Source organism: Osmia lignaria, chromosome 10 (genome assembly GCF_051020975.1).
Source record: "Osmia lignaria lignaria isolate PbOS001 chromosome 10, iyOsmLign1, whole genome shotgun sequence".
Taxonomy (NCBI): domain Eukaryota; kingdom Metazoa; phylum Arthropoda; class Insecta; order Hymenoptera; family Megachilidae; genus Osmia; species Osmia lignaria.
This window is the reverse complement of record NC_135041.1, coordinates 12,626,756-12,647,206: the sequence shown is the minus strand read 5'-3', so window position 1 is coordinate 12,647,206 and position 20,451 is coordinate 12,626,756. Positions and strand designations below refer to the sequence as shown.

Below are 20,451 nucleotides of genomic sequence, written 5' to 3'. Positions count from 1 at the left end.
CGTCGCGTCCGTGTCTCTCGGCTGGATTTTAGCAAACAGAAAGGAAAGGTCGCTCTCGGTGATAGACAGATGAGACGACGTAGTTAGATTCAGCCAGGGCACTTCCCGACGGTCGTTAGTCGTGATAGATGGTAACAAGTATATGCTTTAGGCACGAGTTCTCGTCTGGCAAGAGCCGGCGAGTACCTCTACTCGCCACGAGAAATCCGATCGTAATTACTTCCGGCTCGCCGAAGCCTTCTAGGGAACGCTGAGAAAACGGAAATTCACTTTCTTTACCTTGGCATCGTGCTCAGCTATCGATCCGATCGCGGTCCGCTCACCTTCCGCTTCACCCTTCATCGAATATTATTCCATTATTTTCTTTTTCATTTTTAATTAAACCGCGGATCGTTTTACCAAGTGGTTCTTCAGGATCAACAGACAGCTGCATCGGCTATTGTCTTTTCTGTATTCTCTCAACCGTGTAAATAATTATTATCGAGGATCGATGATTAATCGGTTTAACGCGTGTTCGTTCGTGGTAAGCGAAGATCGATGTAACCATCGAGCGTGTTTGAAAGCGTTTTGCATTTATCCGATCGGTTGATCGATGTACGTACAATGGATTCTGGGAACTCGGTTCAAACCTGCTACGTTTGGCGGGAAAACATTGCGGGACTTTAAACGCCATCTGTTATAAAAAATCCCGAGAACCGTAGCTTTTTTCCAGTCGTGTTCCTACACGCGTATTTAACGAGCGCAAAGTCCATTTTTTCGGTTTAGCTAGAGCGTTGAAAACAAAATTACCGTCGCTCGTTCGAGAACTCGGCGATACGATTGTCGTTGCGAGCAATCAATTATATAGTTCGTGACGCAAACGTTGCGGGTAAAACCGACGAGATAAACGTGTCCGCGGCTTGTACCACGTACCAGAATTTTCTTGTTCAATTATTCGAACGAAACGCGTTCTCTTCGAATAAAAATTTCACGCAATGCAATATAATTTCGCTTCGTTTCTTTGACCGACAATGCTCGTCGATTGCGTTCGTTTCGAAATGAAGATAACATCGTTCATTCCATATGGCAGAATATACAGGCGGAACTGTATCACTCTTTGCCTGGCGGTGTGGCTTTTGTAATTATTTCGCCACGGTAAACGATAGAGGAGGGTGGTTTGGTTCTTATTAAATAACTTTAATGTCGTTCCGTGTTAAGCGACTGAAAATGCTCTTTTGTAACCAAATGGAACGCGCTCCGGCTACGTAAAACTTGCGACCTGTCCTTTTCCCTGCCCATTCTCTCTCTTCTTCTCCATCCTCTTTCCCCCTTCTTCCTCGTCAACATTACGCTCGGCTTGGCAAACAGCGACAGCCACGACACACGAAGGACGTACCTACATACGTTCAATTTACACAAGTACGTATACATATATGCACGTACTTGAAAAGCCATTGAACGTGCGTTGCTTCTGTCTTTGTCATTTTTCTTGGCTCCGCTGATAGAGTAGAAGGAAAGAACGATAACGACCCGCTCGTCAGACACGAAACGATCGTTTTCATCGAACACTTCGGTATCGTACGTATCATTTGGCTGTGTTTAGCTTGTTTTCTATTTTTACTTGACTTTTGGCATGTGACGACTCGACAGGGAAACCAATTGAATCTAATTCCGAGGCTTGATTACGGATTCTCGAACAATATAATAGAAATTAGTGGAAAGTAGACAAGCTACGTGCGATTAGAGTTACTTTCAATAGATCATTATAGAAGTGAAATTGCCGTTTCGAGCGTAGAAATGAAAAATTTCCGGCTTGAATTTGTATTGTTTCGTTTCAGATGATGTTTCTTTCATTTGCTCCATTTTTCACGAGCGAATCGATAACCTTGGGTTCTAAATTCGGGGTTTCCCTTAATACCTTGTTTTTGTCATTTTTCATCCTCGTCCGACATGGAACGTGACAGCGAGGATTTAAATTTAATTTTAGACCACCTTTCATTTCCTAGGTTCGAAACCATTTCATTAAACATAATTTATTTCAAAAACAAACAGCCGATTAAAGTTCCCTCTTACATTCCCAAAATTTTCCACGTTAACAGGAAACGATTACGTTTTCCTTGAATGTCCTAATGTATTTCGCAGAAATTACATCTTCGGACGTGACAGTCTTTATGCGATAAAGAAGCATAATAAAAAAATGGTTGTGGTTAACTTCCTCGCAACTCCTTCCTCTATAAATATACACTGTTGTCGAAGAAGCGAGCTTCCGCCGAGCAGAAACTTACGTAAAGTGTAAGAGAGAGAGAAAAAAAAAAATTGTTTCACGAGAAATCTGAACTACTCGACGCGTTAGAAGAAAAATTCAAGTCCAAACGTAACGATACGAGCGAGATTCCATTGGTCATTATCAGCAGGCAAGAACAGTTCAAACTTGGAAAGACAAAGAGAGTTGTTAGGGACACAAGTTCGCTGTCGTTGTTCGTGAAAACAAGTATGTTTGACTAAGCTTCGATAAGGAGCCACCTTGTTCGTATGGTTTCGTGTAGCCGTCACATAACACTCCACTATCTTATTCACGCATACTTGACGGGGATCGGGGCGCAGCTTGGCAATTCAATACGTAAAGTACCTTCTGCGCACGAATGGCGAACACGAAAACGGTAGCACGTAACCAAACAGATCGATAACACCGAGATAGGAATAATTCGATGCTGCGAAGTACGTATGCACTTATACAAATAAGCCTTGTCCCGTGCGCGATCGCGTGGACAATCGAGTATCGTCCGAAAAATCACTTATCAGGCGATAATGAACGCCATTGTAAACGCTAGGAATCGTATCACGTAATTTCGCCGGCTCCGCTCGGTTCATTCGTACCCGGCGTGCTTTCCGCGTGCTTTTCTTGACAATCCTTGGAACGAATACAATGCAAACGTTCCGAAGGAATTTCTTTGTTTTTCGTGGCATATAATTAACTCTTCTTCATTGTCGCCTTAAAATGACGTCAAAGCGATTATGATCATCGGGAGGTTGCTCGACGCGTCCGTCTGGATTCACCGAACGGAAGATTTCGGGTCACGGAGCATCGACCTACTCGATGTTCCCATATGTTGATAAATTCATGGGTGCATCGTGACGGAACAATATCGTGGACATTATGGACGGGGAACGGAGGATGATAGAATTTATTTGTTCCTAGTAAAATAAAAGAACCTCTTATCTCACCCTAGTGTAAGAATACCAAAGAAAGAACATAGAGTTCCTGGTTTGAATAACAGAAACGAACAGAGAAGAGTATGAGCACTGAGCTCAGAAATGAATGATAATCGTACGTTTTCGTGTTCAAGTACGATAAGTATAATATCGTCGATCGAAATATCCTCTTTGTTGATAAATAAGAACGATATTTTAATTGGCATTTATCAGGGAAACATTTTGCACCGTGTCTATCGCGAATGTTTTGCGAACGTTCGATAAGGGATCGAGTTTATACATATATAATACGGTTATTCGAGCGAAGTTACGAAGCTTTTTGTCGCTCAAAGGGAGGATTTCTTTTTGAGATCCATTGGGAAGAAGGAGACTCGATGGCTTACGTCACGATCATGTGGCTGGCGACGAAATATAAAAGGCGCTCACCGGGGCCGACACGAATTGAATTGCAAACAGCTCCGGCAGACTGACGCGTTGAATCCTTTTAACCCCTCGTCGGGTCATCGATAATCTTTTTTTTCTTTCTTTCTTATTATTTCCCATGTCGCTGCTCCCTCAGCCTCTTGCCGCCCTGGAACTTGTTCGTTAATTCACTGCAATTTACGCTATCGTTAAAAACACTTCGATTTTTCCTTCTAAACATACAAAACGCATTACTGCGACATCGTCGGAAATTATTCCGTATTTTGAGTTTTGATCTTTTCAACGATGCTTTGGCTCGATTGAGAGAAACACGATGGAATTATATTGCTCGATCATCGAATGCAATCGATATTGAATTAGCAACGTGATTTTACTATTACCTTTACCGAGAATTAATCAACGACCGTTACTCAATAACTATTAGCATGCATTATTCATTATCCACCAATTGTTAGTCATTAACGTTGCATCATTATTGTTACACACGCGTCGCCAACGATATCATTAATTCCAGGGTACATAAAAGCAGAAAAATGACAATTACCTGTACCGGGAGAGAAACCTGGCTTCGAATAAGCGAGATATTGGATATTATTTTTCTTTTAATTCTACAGAAGCAACTGATTGTATTAGATAGTTGTATCAATTTCGAGAGATAAAAGGTCTGACATGATTTGATAACACATAAAAGTATCGCAAAAATAGCATTAATATCGTATCAATTTAAAGCTTTCAGTTTGATGAACACACGATTACGTAGAATCTTTAATAATATTAATACAAAATGGTTGTCAATTGCAGTAAACGATTTCTTTGTAACGCAAATATAACAATATGGCAAGACTTAACAATTATTCGGTAAATATATTATCTGAAAATGATAAATTTTACTTTATAAAGTTAGTGCGACGATATCGTAAAAGGTAAAAACAATTTCATAAACATATTATTAGGGTCTGCAAGTTAATAGGTTAAATAAAGTCGACTTGTAACATACGTTTTCATTCTCTTTGGAAATTATCTTAAACATGCGCATATGTTTGGCGTAACAGTCGCTTAAATACCGGCATAAAAGGGTTAAACAATCCACATACGATCGCGTTTAAAAGAAACGAATCGACTGAATAATCGTCGATTCATAAAAGGCAACCAGCAATTACCGGCTGTTTGCCGTATTCATTATTTCGTTCAAATTTCACGCGATATTTAATGTGTGCGTCGCGCCTGTTATCTAGCTCCGACGCACGCACATCATCCAATTATTAACATAAAATGAAACTTCTGCTCGGTCGGTTGATTATCGTCATACATTGTAATTATTTTCTGTTTAAGTAGACCGACCAGGGTTATCACGTAACACCGATATAAAACGGCAAGAAAATACGGGAAAGTGTGTCGCGAAAAGTCGACATGATTACCGCTCAGTTCATCAACGGATCGTTATTTTTTATAATACTATATCGATCGGTATTGAATTTGATTTTTTGAGGCTTTTAATGGCATTTGGAGCCCATGAAGGCACGAGGTTGGGGAAAAACCCATCCGATTTTCACTTTTCGGGCGTGGACAAGGCCGAGTCATAAAATAGCGGGATTTGCGGCCAGGCCAGTACCCCTCAGTTCTAGGGGGTGAAGTCAGAGCGGATTTTAGTTAATTACAGCGAAAACACGAAGCCGAACGGTTCCAGCGAGCCGTGCAACCCTTGAAATATAATCATAGTAGCAGGACTTGGATTTTATTCGGAATCCTGACTTCTCCCTCCTCCTAGTCCTGCTACAAAAATAATTTTGGAAAGATTTTATTACCATTAAAGGGGATAAAAATCGAATGCAACTTCTGCAGTGCCGTGACGCGAACACGCGGAACCCCGACCTCGAAACGGCGCCAAATTTGGCCGACTCGCAATTGGAATCGGCAACCTACTGACACACTAATCGGCGCATCGACGAAGCGTCATGAAATCGCGCTCGTTCGAGGCCGAATTAGGCGACCGTAGAAAATGACTTGTTCTCAAGCTGAAATTGTGCACGATGACGCAACGCCGATACTTCTCCATCGGATTAATTACGGTTCGTGTCGCAACCCTTGAATAGGCATTAAGATCAGCGGGCTCTGACTCGTACGCGAAGAACTTGCTCAGACACCGACGTTCGCTTCTGCCTTATTTGTAACGAGACCACCAGAAGAATTTGAATGTTAAATTCCGAACGACGTTTTTTTATCTGCCGCGAAAGATTGTAATCTTGATTTTATTCTCCTTGTATTTAAATTTCGAAGAATCGTATCGCCTAGAAAGGGAAACTCGGTGCACGCGTTTCGCTTGCAAACTTTTCGTCTTCTTTGAATTCCAGCGGGAAAATTTAGAAGAAAATGGTAACAGCTGAGTGGAAATCGGTCGTTCGACGGTGGGCGGAAAATCGCGCGCGGAAAAGGTCGCGACCGAGGATTTTAGAGGCCATTCAGCGTATCGTTCGTCCACGATGAGTCAGAAAACGCATTATTTATAGAGTCCGCTCCTCTCTTGAACTCGCGACGAGGTGAATCACACGTGCCACGCGAACCGACGAAAGAAGAGAGGAAATTTCACGTACGGCCACGCTTTTCGCTCGCCTTTCTGCCCGCTACTTTTACCCCCGCCTTCTCTTTTCGTACGAATTCCTTCGCCGTTACGTATCCGTTACGTGGCCAAGAATTTTGCTTTTCAAAACGCGAGAACTGACTAAAAGTGGACCGCGTTTATCTTCATCGCGGGGAGATGTATTATGTTTTGAGGATCACGATGCCTCGAGGTAATTTTAAAACATCCCCGCGAAAGACGAGGGCGTTTAAAGACGTGCAGCGATTAAAATCATTCGGTCATCGTTCGATGATAACCTTTGTTTTAATTACTGACGATTTTTTTTTTTAAATTTTATGCAATACTGAGAGTTCAGCTTATTATCTCAAGGTTCATTCTTTTGATTTCTCCAAATTCGATATATTCTCGATTCCATAATTAAATTTGCACCAAGCGCACGATATATTTGCTGCGCGTAATAAATCGTGTCGTTAAGCTAATTCTTTCCCGCATATTCTTATCTGTTCGTTGGACTGCAATTCAAGAACGTATATATTTTAATAAATTAACCAGTTAAAGTATAAATGTCTTTCCCTATTTCTATCTACTATACCGCGTACTAATTACAATTTGTACGTATAGTAAATTAATAACGAAGATCATATGCCGAGACGATTCGTGTCATTCGTGAAACAATTTATTTCATTCTCATTTGCTTATGCTTCTCGATCACGTACGACCTTGCCGATGCATAAAAGATCTTCGATCGCGCGTACGTAAAAAGTAAGCGAAAATCTGCGGTTTATTTAAATGAAGGAAAAAGAAAACAAGAAACGGTAGGAATATTTTGAGAGGGAAGCAACAATATTTGCCGAACACTTTATCCGCGTATTCAGCACCGATGCAAATGAAGCAACCTTATCGTGGCCGTGCAAGCAAACGTGTTTATTAACGTGAACGCGTGCAACCTTATACGTGTAACCTTGTTAACCTTCCACGATACAAATATTTTCAAAGGTATTTGCGAACAATAATCCGATACGCACGGGTTATTAAAACGATGGCGTGCCGCATGCTAACTCGGATCCACCTAATGCATCCTTTCTCCCATGAATCCGATGAATTTCTCGCATTCCGCGTACCGCGAGTTTGCGGACGAGAAATTTCACGTGTACCACCACGTTTCATCGCGATTCGACGTCCGTCAAACAATGGAACTTTGTTTCTGTGAAGGAATTCGAAGCATTAATTAGGAGGTAATGCAGAGAATTCGAGTGCCTGTAATTAGAATACTCGAAATAAACATTCTCAAATTCGACAGGCTTTAATTAGAATTTAGAAATTTTAGTGCTTGGAATTCGAATTTAAAAGTTCAGATACTTGGAACTCGAATTGCATCATATTTGATACTACGATAAATATATTTTTATGCACTTGAAGAGACTAACGTAGTTCGCGATAGAAAGGTCATCGTAAGTACATGGGGTATTAATGACCCGGTTATCATGGTTCAAAGAATTGTTTGTATCGACCTGTCGATACATGTTTCAATACAGTGTCGTGTCTTACGCTGTGTAAACAACCAATTTAATGGTCATTAAGATCAATCGTCTGCCGATTAAGTCTACGAGGGTCAATTTAACGAACGCTTACCACTGTTCCTTTCTAATTTCACGACAGCTTTGTTTCTTCGTAAACACGCGATCGATCGTCTTGATCAATTTCTCTTATCGTCCTGTTATATCGATCAAACGCGTGACTAAATGAACGAGATTAAACACAGCAGCAAATACTCTTTATTATTTGCATAAGTTGATGCGCAAGGAAAAGTACATCGAAGTAGCAAAAAAAGCGAGTCGATTACTCGAGGATCAATTAACATTCAGACGTATATCGAGCACACGGTTGTGCACCGTGGATCACGTGTCGAAGTGCGTGCTCCTCGAACGTGTCCCTGTCCACGATAATGCCGCGTCTAAATTGTGCCGCGTACCCGAATCGGCTTCATTCCGCATTCGAACAACGATCCTTCGTCAATTATGGATACTCGAGTCTCGCGCGATCATTCAAACCTAGCTGTCATTCGAACTATTCGATGTTTAACGCGATTCCCGCGGAATTCGAGTACTCGCGATTAGAATCCTCCAACGCGAAAGCTTGTAATTTGAATTCTGTAATTCGAAAGCTGGCAATTTGCGGTTACAATTAATAAATTGTACGCCTCATTTTTCTAGATTATAAATATAAAAGGTCTGAAAGATCGTAGACATATTTGAAGAGATTAAAACGAACGAGTTTCATAATAATAGACCCGCGTTTCCGCGAACAGACACGTTCAAGATTCACAAGAAGATACGTGGTACATATTTAATATTCCGGATAAAAGTTTACTTTCCAGTTACCTTGATCCCGGCTTTATATAATCTGCTGCTTCATTCAACAGAGAATCTTTATATTCGAGGGAAAAGTAAATAAAATAAAAGAAAATGATCCCCCTTGGGCGTACGATTAGAGTCCATTAAACATACAAGGTGTATAAATAGAATAAGTATAAAAATGTTATAGCATCGTGCAGTTCGTCTGTTACTAAACATTTTGACCTACTTTCATTGTTCCTAGAATCTCAAATTTCACGCAACCTTGAACTCGATTAATAATAAAAATTCAATGGGTTCATTGTTGACTGCTTTTCCAGTTATATTACGCAAACACATAAAGTATGGTTCTGTCAGGAGAGATTGAAAGGAAAGAATGGATTATATTGGAATCGTTGTTTTCCTGCGTAATCATATTGTCATCCCCTTTTCAAGCTCGTCCGCTCGTTCAATTCCCTCTCGACGATTGTATTTTCGTTTTCGTACGTCGACTCAGCCACTTTCTAACCCAATTTCACGCATTACTTGCCACACCACTGTCTATTAGGCAATTCTGTCGTCGATACTAGGTCTAGGTCCTTTCCAACCAAGGAATACTAATTCGTTTCTTCGGCAATGCCCATTTGAAAAATGACACCGTCTATCGATTGGAATTTCGACGATGGTGTAATGAGTTGAATGAAAAAGAAAATGAGAGAGAGAGAAAAAAAAATAGAAGCGGTAAAAGGTAAGGAAGAAATCCATAACGAGGTGCAAGATGGCGGGATACTTTCTAAGCTATTACGGTTTGAGCGATCGAAAAACGCGAGTCGAACCGAGCTGGAATCGAACGGATCCTTTTAACGATCGCGCATTCCAGCTCGTCGTTAACTTTTAACGTTAAAATTTCGCAATGGTTCGCGGCCGCGAGCTGTCTAGAGCCGCGGTTACGCAACGGTAGCCCAGATCCAGGTGCGAGCAATTAGAAATCTCTTCTCTGTTCCGCTATTCATCGCTGTTATCGGTTTATTAACAATTTCGACGTTGTTCTTGTGATTTCGTAAAACGCTGTCTCGATGAGTAGACTCGAGATTGCGACACGGAATCGATTGATCGACATTGCAAGAACGATAATCGATACGCGACGAGGAGTTTCCCTCGTTGAAAAACGAGCAAGATTAGCTAATTTTCTTATCAACATTTTAATACCATACTTTTCATTTCAAAGTTCAGTCGATTCCGATCGAAATCAATATTCTTTTTCCATCGAGCTTCTCCGTTGCATAATTTCTGCGCAGAGACGAGGCGGCGGTTGTTTTAAAATCGCGTAACTCGTTTCGATTAATAGGAGCTCGCGATCGCGAGGTTACGCAACCGGAGCACGTACCTCGCTAGATTGCATCATACCGCGTATTCATTTTTCGAAAAATCCTGCCAATCCTCCTCGTTAACATCCCATCGATCCCGAGTGCCATAGAAACAAGCTTTTACGACTAACGCGATTTCCCTAACGATCAGATCATCCGTGGCAACTTGTCGTCCCGCGATCAACTTGAACCGGCAAGCTTGCCTGGCATTCGTGTAAACCGTATCGAAAGGGCTTCGTAAGTCGACGATGGCGCCAACAACCGAATCGTTCTATCTCAGGGAAGATTTTTCGTGAAAATTGCATCGATTCGATTAAATGAAACAATTCGATGGAGAAAAGAGGACTCGTTTCGATTTCGTCGCGTCGCGGCAGTGAGTCGGGTGTAGCGACTCGTGTGCATGCTAAACGAGAGACGGAAAGAAAAGAAAGGAAAGAGAAGAAACGAAGGTAATGCGATTCGACCGCGAGTCATACGTGATATTTATAAATTAGACGAGAAAGCAGACGCGCGTTACCAGGACTTCCTTAAATCCTAGCCTCCGCAACGAATTTTATATGTCGCGGTGTCGCAACGCTCGCTTTCACTTAATGCGATTTAATTCGTGAACGTTCAAACAGCTGCCAGACGGACCTTCTCTCCGACGTCGCGTCGCCTCGCACAATTGTGTATCATTTTTCACGCGTTACCATAATCGACCGATTACGCGTACCTGAGCGTGATAATGTCACGATGGACCATTACGCGACGAATATAATCTATTTTCTTCTGGTTCCTCTTGTGCAACCATCGTCGATTCGTCTTTCGAACCCTACCATCTAATAAAATAACCCTTAAATACCTTCTCTTCGAAGTCAGGTTAATGGGTCAAATTGTCGCGACGATGCGTTTCGCTGCGTTTTACTTTCACTTGGCGCGATTTATTTTCCATGCAAGGGTGCGTTTCCACGTAACGACCTACCGTCTGGGCATATCAACTGTTTGTCAAATAATATCAGATTTTCTGCCTTTCGTGTCAACACGTCAGTCTGTATCCACCCTAATTAAAAAAGAAACGAGAAATCATACATATTTGCGAGATTTATGCCTGTAATAAAACGGTAATTCACGGTGAAACGTCGCGGCAGTGAAAAGGACTGTTAATTAACAAGCTGACGAGCGTTTCGCGGGGAATCTCGCGCGGGTAACCGTAGAAAGGAGGCGCGAAAATACGCGGCGATGAAGTCACCGGCGTCCGAGTAAAAGCGCACGCGTGCGTGTCTCTTTATTTCGCGCGCGAGCAAAAGACCAACGGGTGCACCAATACGGGGCCGACCTTGTGCCAAATGCCACTTCATCCTCAGCCAGGGACACACGGGTTCGTCGATTATGTTTATCGTCGGTTTTTTTTTCCTTGTTTGTTCCTCTGTCGCGACGACCGACAGCTTCGTGTATTTTCGCGAATCGCCAAGAAATTTGCTATTAAATTTGGCTATCATTCAAATTTCACTCATTTTGTTCATTTCTTATGTGCGGGTGAGACTGAAACTCTATCTACTTACGCCAGTACTAATTCGATTCGTTCGACGATAATTCTTTTATCACGAGGAATCTAGCGATCGGCGGAGAAGGTATAGGTGTTTGATAGATTGCATCGACGAGAAACCGAGTCGGATGCCCCATGGGTTGCACGTGACGTAATTGAATAACGAAAGACCGATGAAATATGAAGCCCATGGCGAGCTGTAAGTCTTGCTCGGGTACTTTTATCTCACGCGAGACCACCGGATAGGTGCTCGCCTAGCGGGTTACCCGCTCGAGCCGGCGTCGGGTCCTCTGATAAATTCGACCGTGTCACCGTGCACGATAGAATGGAGCGGAAAAAATCATTTGGTGAGACACGAGAAATGGGTGGAAATAAAAATACGGCCCGATGACGGGTGCAAACCGAATCAAATATAATTTCTCCTCACCTGTTTTTCCATTTCGATCGGTCATTTTCTTCTAGCCCGTCGTCGTGCAGTAGTGAAAGCTTCTTTTCACCGACCGGTCGATCAAAAAATACACGCGCGTCTATCGCGATCACCCGTTCAACCTGTTTCCAAATTGCGTTATTCGGGTCAGACGTGGACTGAACGTTCAAGGAAACCTTATTCTTTCGTTTTCTTTCTTTCCCTCTTCGACTACGTTCTAGCCTGGAGACAATCCGCTGGTTAAATTCGCCTTCGCGATGTGTAACTACCTGATTTTCGAAAATTATATTCACGTGTCGCGTTACCGGCAATTCCGGAATGCTCCGAGAAATGTTATGCGACCCACGAACGCGTGTTCGCCGCTCAGCTGTTGCGGCCTTAAGCACCCAAAATACATTCGAAGCTGTCTGGCAAACGCGAATAGACGAGCGAGAGCTGAGCTGATAATCGAAATCGAATCGTCCCATTCTAATAGAGATCATTCAGATTCTTATTTCTATTTAATAGTACGACTCGTTTGATATCAATCGTCTTAAGATTTATGAATAATAATTATCTAAGGGAATTAGCATTAAAATTTAATCATTTGTTCAGTCCTGCTCCTCGTTTGAACGCACGTGGACAGGGCGTGCGACTTCGGCAAACATTTCACACTATATGCAGATTGCAGTCTTATTTGCGTTGCATTGCTGTATTTTGTTGCAAATGTATACGAGAATACATTTAAGCCTGATTGTGATACAGCAAGGTTGTAGCCTGCATAAGTGTGCATGGGAAATTAGCACGGCAATTGCAGCAGAATATTTTTTCCTGCAAGTGTACTCACCTAAAGAAACAAAATTAATTTTAAATTAACATTTTATACCGTTGTTGTTGTGAGAAATGACAAAATTTTGAATTTTTCTTTGTTTTCGTTGAGAGGGAGAGGGTGTATGATAACAATGAAACAATAAAAAGTATTTTATCACACCGCGTTTCCCTTTCTACAGTTTGTTCTTCGTTATTCGTTTCATAACAATGTTTTACGAGCGTAATTTTACGCGCTTTATCTTTGTGTTACGTTTTCACGGTGTTTCTGTTATGTACACTAGCTTCTCTGTACGTCTGGCATCTGACCTAGACCTCGATAAATGTAGCACAGATCATTTCAATTCTAAGTTACAAGGAAATCTACTCCGATTTCGGTCGAATTTTTTCTCTTATCAATCATTACAAACCAATTACATTCTACATTTGATAGAATGCTCATCATTATTCAAGTATCTCAGATATAAAATATTTGTGAATATTTAAAAACAAAAATTAATTGTATTTAATTTTCAAATGATTTGGATCGATGATCGGGCTGATATTTTATTTCTATACATACATTAGTAAAATGAGAAAAATATCCTGCGTATACAGAGACGATGGTCGTCCTTCGTGCAGTGAAATTTAAACGAACGGCTTTGCTCCCTTCACGAAACTTTCATATCGCATTCTCGTGCGCAATTCAACCTTTCGTTTAAGTGGCAAAGAAGAGAAGTGGGGATCCTCTGTGTCCTCGATACGTGAATGTCCGTGAGAGAAGTTCCCTTCCTCCTTGAGGATCACGATCGCTTGTCTCTTGTCATACCCTGTATAATTTCATTGCGTTTGCCGTCGCGATAAGAATCGTACGCGGCACGGCAGGTATCGATAGAAAATAAATCATGTTCATGAAATAAACGAGTTATAATTAAAATTGAAAATTACAAATGATAAAAATGAATACCCGGAGCTCGAAATACGGCTCCATTGATACAACGCTCGATAAACAACATTCGTTTATCGTTTCGTCATTAGTGACCGCGTTAGGACCGGTTTCGGCGGGAAGAAAAAAAAAGGAAAAGTGAAAAACGGAGCGTCGAAAAAAAGTTGTGAGAAAAGAGCAAGAAAATAAATATCCCGTGACGGAGTGTTACATTATCGAAAGCGGGTAATATCCTTCGAGCGATTGCGAGGTTCAACTCGCTGCACCGTCATGCGGATAAAGGGTTTCGCAAGCGTTGCCACCCGCTTTGCCGATTTATTACGATTTTCCAGTCAGATTTCAGTTAGTCGATTATATTGAATTCGCGATTCCACCGGAGTAACACCCCCACGGCGTTCGATCCCCGTTGTCACGTATTCGTGACTTTGATAATTTTTTACACCAATTGATAATTTTGAAACTTATTCCAACGTAACGCTAAAAGAAACATGAAGTGACAAGCGTTTCGTGCTCTAAGGGGTTAATAAATTCAGCTTCGGTAAGCTGTTTCGAAATAAAAAAAGAAAGAAATATCGGTTCCAAAATGTCAGAAGGCGTTGCTGATCGACGGCTACTACACACGGGGAAAAAGAAAGGATTTCGTTGGTATCGAGGAAGAGAAAGGAAAGAGGGGACAGGTTGAGAAGGAGCCGGGGAGAGTAATGGCAGAGGTACGCGGTGGACGTTGCGAAATAAGCTGGTTGTGCTCGACTGACTTTCGATGAAATTCAATCGGGGAAAAAGCTGCATTGCTCTCGTTTAATACGGACAGAGAAGTTAATTCTCGAAAGCATGGAGAGCCATGTTTCTTGCTTTGCTCCCCCTCCACGAACACGTTTTATAAAAGATAAATGAATTCTGCTGGTGTATCGAAACGATTGACAGTACGACTGGTATTATAATAATAATTGTAGAATTATTGAGAAACGATAATAAGTTTGTATGTAAAGATTAACGTAATTAGCGATAACCTTTCTTATTTTCGAACGTCTGGGGAGAATGAGGACAAACACGCGTATGGTTACATGTTATTTGTTTGAAATTCATGGAGAATGCCATAAACATCTTTTTCAAATTCTACGAAAGAGACACTCTGTTGTCGTCAATCCAAATTTGCAGATGCACGAAGAAAATTCAGACTTTTGCTAACTGCACACTCGCCACTGTATCCCGAAGGAGACTTACGTTATCGTGAACGTCTGAAAGTTTTCACCGGGTTTCGTCGCGGACCATTTGCCATTTCCACGTTCGATACACACCGGATATGGTAATGCTCGTTGCATCCCTTCGAAACAAGATTTTATTGCAGCGACCTTCGGATACACGCTCGAAGTCGCTTTATAACCCGCTTTCGCGAGCCATAATTGCTTGTTTCTTTGCCTGAATGGGCAAAAAGGAGAGGTTTATTTTAGCGTTAAAGAACGATTGAAATTATTTGCAAAGTATCAAGTGTAATCCCCCTTCGTTTCCTGTCTGTACCAAAACAGTTGATTCTTATTTTTCCTCGATACGGTAATCTGCAGGAAGATTTGAATTTCTACGAGGCATCGTAATCTCATACCTCCGTGTCTGATTCGAGTCGCACGAAATTAAGATTCCGTCCACCCATAAAGAATTCCATTCATCGCATAGTGGCCGCAGTCTCGGGGCAAAGATTTCCCACGTGTCAACGAAGCCATCAACGCGTGCTCATCAAGTAACAATTACGTGTACACGCGATCGATCGAGCTTCGTGTCACTTGAAAACGATCCTTGGCCTTTGAAGCATTAAAATACAGCCACGGAAAGCAAATATCATTCGGTGACGTGCAATTCACGTGCAATTTATCGCACGCGCATCGTAAAGACTAACGTAAAATTCAAGCGAATGTTGCTGCAATCATTTGAATGACATTCTGTCTCGTTCGTTTATAGGATTTCGATAACGTCTCGATATGGCCCATGCACGAGCAACCTTATTATCTTGCGAAATTATTCGAGTAAAAATAGATTTCGAAATTGTTCGCCTCCGGATGGTCGGCGACGCACGGTATTTGAGCACCTAAGGCTCCCAACCTTTGTTTCATCGAAGCGAAAAGTACTAAATACCAATGACGTACGATTTTAATTGATACATTCGAGTTGATTACGTAGATTACACGGTAATCCAGCAAACTCCACGCTCGTGCCGTTGCAATTTCGCATCGTTTATCGGTACCAATTTCGCAGCCGACGAATAAACGCATCCGCACGCGTGCTCGACGCAAGGCTGAACGAGCTCTGAATTATCTAGCGCGCTGATAACCGGGAACACAGCGCACCTTTGTTATCCGACAAAATTATGGCTGTGCAAGACCGCGTCAAAGCCGACCAAATGGCGTAACCGTGAAACTGTATCGTCCAGGGCAAAGGTAATTCGACGCGGTGCTTCTAATCACCGTTCTTCCGTTTATTCCGTAAACGGGAACGTGTTACAATGAAAAATTTTAATTAGAAATCTAGATATTCCTGGTATAAAGATATCGCAAAGTACCACTTATGGCATATCACTTCGAAGCTTAAGCTACGGATTAGTACGTATTGTCTATTATCTATTAAATCAAAGAACATAAAGCTTATTGAATGCAAACTCGAGAATACTTAAAGGCACTTAAAGACGGACATATAAATAGATAGATGGACAGGTGAAGATATATATACCCGTCGTGGATAGGTATACGTATGGGGAGTAGGTATATAACTGGCTGTGTCACGTACGCGACAGGTACACCATAAGCTGTTTCGTAATTTAATGCGACCTTATTAGCAGGATGAAGGCACACGAATAACCGACGGTGTTCTGATTTCAGCAACTCTCCTTTCCATCCACGCAATCCAGTCATGGATCGGCAGGCTTCACGTTCAGCCTTTCCGGCAACCAGGACATCGAGGGTCCTCAGGGTGGTTTCGAGTGCATCCAACAAACCGGCCCCAAGTGAGTTATACCGTACATGTTTTATTCTATCTTTCTCTGCTATCTGTTCTTCCTTGCAGCTTCAATCAAATTATTTCAAATGTAATTTTATCAAATTTTCACATTCTTTTCTTTAACATATTAAACGTTACAATAGAGACTATTTAAATTGCAAGAATAGAATAGCGAAAGAAACCCAAGACTTTCTATATAAAATAATCGTTATCGCGGCCGTTTCTCTGCCCAGGAGTCTGGAGAGCCTTGGCGCATTGCCGTGTAAAATGCGGATACAGGCGAACGACGACGTGTACGAGACAACCAGGCATCGAATGGCCGTCGCCGAGGAGAATAACAAGAACAAATGGTAAGTCACCCTCTGGAAGATGCGGATATCGAACGAGGTTACCTCTGATCGATCGTCCATCAGACGAAGGTAGATTTTTCCACGACGCACTGGTTACAGGGGGAAAGCCTCTTTTTACGCTCGTTCGTTCTATTTCGAGCACCATCCAAGTGTCATATTCGTACGCATTCCGGATTGATAAACAAGTTGAGCGACGTTCAGCTATTTATAGAGACGGTGTTTATCAAGATACCACGGTTCACGCGATCCTCCGATAAATTGAACGTCCGGATTCGTTTATGTAATCTATCGCTCGTTCCGTAATGTTCGTCGATTAGGCAGGGTAAGGAGTCCGGTGTCTGAATTAATTAACCCTTTCGCAGACTGTGACGGTCATTTTCTTGATTTGTCAATGTAAAAAAGAAAAGAGAATGGCTCAGATTTTATAAGAGTTAAAAGGAAAGATTCCATCCTGTACGAGTCACGCTGTGCAATAAAACCTCGAAGTCGAACGCGTTAAATCGTTTCAACCTTCAGTGAAACATCTGTCCTTTTAATTTCGATTCAACGATCTTCTAGTCGATCGATTCTTCTCCTTTTCGCGACAGACGAGAGTAAGAAGGCGAATCCGACTGAAAGTCAACCAGTCCGGAGAATATTGCGTTCGGAGGTCGGCTAATTTGTTTAACAGCTTCATGGCCAAGGTTAAGAATGCCTCACAAGTGCTTGCTTCGTCACGAGCTCTTCTAACCCTTGATTCTCTCGCTTTTGCACCACGTAACAACGTATTATCGTGCTACGGTTCACGGGGACAGATTATGTAACGAAAACGAACGGATTTTCGCGTCGTTGAGAATAAAAGCCGATAAAGTGGCAAATTCCATTGGCATTTGACCGGGTGCAATGCACCGACTGCATCACCAAAGCCAACTCCTTCAATACCATAGATATATACACAACTCTTGACTATGGGATTAGGATTAGAACGACGCGGAAAAATTTTCCACTTTCATAATTTATATATTTTTTTTTGTGGGTGATTCGTTATCTTGTATCGTCTAGAAACACGTCGAGTAATCCATCAGCATGATGGATGAATAGTGTACAGTTTTTTTAATACGCAGCTAATATACCTGTACGTACCTCCGGTAGATTTCTCTGTCTCGTAATTATTGCGAGAAAGTATTTTTAAGAATCGTTTATCGTTGGAGTAATTTTCAACTGGAAGTGACGGAGTGAAATGAACGTGGGCGTTGAAGATCGTTATTTTTGCTCTTGTTTCATTCAAGCACCGTGTATAGGCTCGCATAGTTTCGCATATACCACTTTCCATTATGAATATTTAATATTACGAGAGAACTAGTTCATTCGCTTCGAAGGAAATTGTCAGTCATTTTTAGCTTGGAATTATTAAATGTCGCGAATTTTAAGAGAGTCGATCGAAAGTAACGTTATGCCCTATTGAAGTGCAATTTTGAAGCTCTGGAATACTATAAAAGTTTGTCGTTTCTATTTTCACCAGCACCAGGGTTATCAAGGCAAACGGACCGGATATCGGACGCAAGGTGAAGGTGAAATCGAGCGGACGACCCATACCGTCCCCATCGAATTCGAGGCATCGGGAATCGACGAGCATTCCAACTTCCGGTAGTCAGTCTAGACTGTCTTCCTCTTACAAGCCAGCCGCTAGCAACCCACCACCGTCCCGAAATCAACCGGAGAAAAAGATCTCCGATATTATGCGCAGGCCATTGAAGTAGGTTCAGGAAAAAATGATCAATTTTTTTTTTCATAGTAAACGTACAGACGGTTTGAAAGATTTTCTTCGTTGGCAATTATTTAAATGCCTTTTTCATTTGTTAATAGGGAGAGACTCATACATCTCCTCGCTCTGAGGCCATACAAAAAGCCTGAATTGTATGATCGCATAAATAGAGGTAAGACGCGAACAATGGATAGTTGATATCACCTATTTAAATCGTAATTCCTTTATTTCTTTTTCAGAGGGCATCAAGGATCGAGAACGTAACGTGATGACGACGATTCTGAAACAGGTAGCCTTCATGAGGGACAACACGTATCATTTGCACAGGTACGTTTGGAACGACGTGCAGGAAGACTGGCCTTATTATACCGAACAGGAGAAAGCGATGCTGAAGAGGAGAAAACCTCAGAATCTTACTCCTCCTGGTTCCAGCGACGGTGGATCCAGCGGTACGTATCCCGTTTCGCGTTCTTCGTAGAATCATTATTCAACGAATTCATCGTTTGCGAATGTAAATTATTATCGCAGGTAGCGGACAATCACCAAATTCCACGCATCCAGGTTCCCCGCCCGCGATCACGGCGCCTCCACCTTCTTTGTTGAGCAACAAACGACCAGGCTACTATCAAGGCAACGACGGATTACCTACGAAGAGACCCCGGATATCCCATTACAAAAAACCGGAGACAAATTCCGGCTCGTCGAATGCAGGAGAGAACGGAAGGACGGCTGGTGGTGGTAGTACTAACAGTGTTAACAGTGCGGTTGCCGGTGGAGCCGGTGGTAATAGTGCTAGTGGCAGTGGTGGTGGGAGCGGTGTGGCTGATGGCTGGGACCAGAGGCAACATCAGCGTGATCGTCGTAACGAGTATCGAGCTGAAAGAACAGCGAACAGTGATGTGCTGCGGGGTGGCAACTACGGCACTGGTAAACCGTGCCTGACGCCTACCAGTGATAGTGAAGAGACCGGCCAGATAGGACATCGCGATGCCATCGTAGCGAGCACCGGCACGTCCGGGAGCACCGCCAGCAACAACGCGTCCAACAGCCATAATTCTCACAGTAGTGTAGCCCATAGTAGTTCACTGAGCGTCGGTCGTCACCACCATGCCGGAAAGTCGGCGACGTCCGGTGCCGATGGCAATGGGTCGACGTCTGTGGATTACGCGGCACGTTCGATGCCCAGTGTCGTGAGTGAAGGTGGTAGTGCAGGTAGTTACAGTGGTAGTTCGAATGGAATACTCGCCGAGAGGAGAGACAGGAGCGATCGAAACGACAGGGGTCGAGGTAGCGACAGGGATCGGGAGACTAGGAAAAGGAACAACGCGGCTAGCAGTAACAATTACACCGATCTTACAACACCCGACTATGCCGGCAACGAGGACAACACCGTCACTACGTCGACCTGCAGTCTCGATTTGGCGGAGAGTCCTAAATCATCGGAGTATCCGGACTACCTCACGTGAGTATGCTTATCTATCGGAACTTTTTCCTATTTATTTCCCACCGAATCGAACGTATACTTACGCTCCGCCTCGTCTGTTCGCAGGTACTACACGACAATAAGCAGCGCGGAACAGAGAAGACGTTACAAGGCGGAATTCAACGCCGACTACGAGGAGTATCGAAGGTTGCATGCTCAAGTAGCTAAGGTGTCTAAACGATTCGCACAGCTTCAGGAACGATTGAAACAGGAAGAGGCTTCTGGTAACTGGGACGAATACGAGGTATATAGAAATTATAATATTTATTCGCACGGAAAAGTTTGAAAGTAATGTTAATCAGCGATTATCAA

At 42.5% G+C, this 20,451-nt stretch overlaps 1 protein-coding gene across 1 annotated transcript in view; it reads left to right on the top strand.

Annotated features, from left to right (window-relative positions):
* Su(Tpl) (Suppressor of Triplolethal) overlaps positions 1-20,451 on the top strand; it is a 76,345-nt gene that overhangs the window by 46,972 nt on the left and 8,922 nt on the right. Inside the window, exons 3-9 of the mRNA XM_034340237.2 lie at positions 16,445-16,569; positions 16,796-16,912; positions 18,414-18,647; positions 18,758-18,828; positions 18,896-19,105; positions 19,185-20,118; positions 20,206-20,383. Coding sequence (XP_034196128.1) covers positions 16,445-16,569; positions 16,796-16,912; positions 18,414-18,647; positions 18,758-18,828; positions 18,896-19,105; positions 19,185-20,118; positions 20,206-20,383 — 1,869 coding nt within the window. The remainder of the gene's footprint in view (positions 1-16,444; positions 16,570-16,795; positions 16,913-18,413; positions 18,648-18,757; positions 18,829-18,895; positions 19,106-19,184; positions 20,119-20,205; positions 20,384-20,451) is intronic.